Here is a 1,832-nt window from a genome sequence, read left to right as displayed (position 1 = left end):
TGGAGGCTATGATGATCAGTGAACGCCTTACAAGACACCCTATACAAATAATGCCTCCAAATCTTCAACGCATGAATAATGGTAGCCAACTCCAAATGATGAACATGGTAGTTCTTCTCATGGGGCTTCAACTGGCGAGAAGCATAGGCAATAACTCTACCCTCCTGCATCAACACACACCCAATACCAACTTTCGACGCATCATAATACACGGTATATGAACCTGAAGCTGATGGCAACAATAAAATTGGAGTTTTGGTCAAGGCAAACTTGAGCTTCTGAAAGCTCTCCTCACACTCATCCGACCACCTGAATAAAGCACCCTTCTGGGTCAACTTGGTCAAGGGCGGTGCGATAGATGAAAATCCCTGAACAAACCGACGGTAATAACTTACCAAACTAAGAAAATTGCGAATCTCTATAGCTGAGTACGGTTTGGGCCAACTCTGAACCGCCTCTATCTTCTTGGTTCAACTTGAATACCCTCATTGAACACCACGTGCCCTAAGAATGCCACTGAACTAAGCCAAAACTCGCACTTGGAGAACTTTTCATAAAGCTTCTCCTCCCTCAATATCCACAACACAACTCTCAAATGCTCCGCGTGCTCCACCTAACTACGCAAATACACCAGAATATCATCAAGAAAGACTGACAAAAGAGTCGAGATAAGGCTGAAACACGTTGTTCATCAAGTGCATGAATGCTGCTGGGGCATTGGTCAACCCAAAAGACATCACCAAGAACTTAAAATGACCATATTATGTCCTGAAAGTTGTCTTAAGAATATCTGAGTCCCTGATCTTCAGCTGGTGATAACCTGAACGGAGATAAATCTTGGAGAACACTCTCGCTCCCTGAAGCTGGTCAAACAAATCATCAATACGAGGCAAAAGATACTTGTTATTGATTGTTACTTTGTTCAACTGCGTGTAATCAATACACATCTTCATCATGACATGCTTCTTCTTTACAAATAGAACATGCACCCCAAGGCGACACACTAGGCCGAATAAATCCTTTATCAAGGAGTTCTTGAAGCTTCTTCGTCAACTCCTTCAGCTCCGCTAGTGCCATACGATATAGCATAATAGAAATGGGCTGAGTGCCCAGCACCAGATAAATACCAAAATCAATATCCCTATCTGGTAGCATATCCGACAGGTCTACAGGAAACACATCGGTAAAATCTCTCACAACAGGAACAGAATCAATACTAGGAGTCACTGCATCGACATCCCTCACAAAGGCTAGGTATGAAAGACAACCCTTCCCAACTATCCGTTGGGCCTTTAGAAATGAAATCACCCTGTTGAGGACAAAATCAATAGAAACTCGCCACTCAATCCATGGCACACCCGGCATAGCCAACGTCACAGTCTTAGCGTGATAGTCCAATATAGCACGACATGGATATAGCCAATCCATTCCCAATATAACATCGAAATCTACCATATATAACAACAAAAAAACCACTTGGATATCCAGACCACTAATAGTACCACAAACAAATAGTACACACAGTCCATAACAACAGTATTGCCCACCGGAGTAGATACATGAACAAATGAAACAAGAGACTCACGGGGCATATCTAAATAACGAGAAAAATATGATGACACATAAGAAAAGGTAGAACCGGGATCAAATAACACAGAGGCATCTCTACGGCAGATTGAGACAATACTTGTAATCACATCTCTGAAGCAACAACATCTGGTCTACCTGGGAGGGCATAGAAATGAGCCTGATCACCACCTGATCGACCTCCCCCTCTAGGGCGACCCCTAGCTGACTAACCCCTACCCCTAGCTGCTTGAGCGGGTGGTGAA

The 1,832-nt window shown here is 43.4% G+C and overlaps 1 protein-coding gene across 1 annotated transcript; it reads right to left on the bottom strand.

The window, feature by feature from the left end:
* Positions 1-936: 936 nt before the first annotated feature.
* LOC138888316 (uncharacterized) lies at positions 937-1,455 on the bottom strand. The gene has a single exon (XM_070170163.1). It carries the CDS (start codon positions 1,453-1,455, stop codon positions 937-939), a length of 519 nt encoding a protein of 172 aa, XP_070026264.1.
* Between the last annotated feature and the right edge of the window lie 377 nt (positions 1,456-1,832).

Source organism: Nicotiana sylvestris, chromosome 3, assembly GCF_000393655.2.
Source record: "Nicotiana sylvestris chromosome 3, ASM39365v2, whole genome shotgun sequence".
Taxonomy (NCBI): Eukaryota; Viridiplantae; Streptophyta; class Magnoliopsida; order Solanales; family Solanaceae; genus Nicotiana; species Nicotiana sylvestris.
Note: the sequence above shows the minus strand (reverse complement) of the source record. Positions and strands in the feature narration are given on the sequence as shown.

What these genes read in the sequence shown, in the direction of transcription:
- LOC138888316 (XM_070170163.1), bottom strand. Translation starts at nt 1,455, where the DNA reads ATGGTAGATTTCGATGTTATATTGGGAATGGATTGGCTATATCCATGT.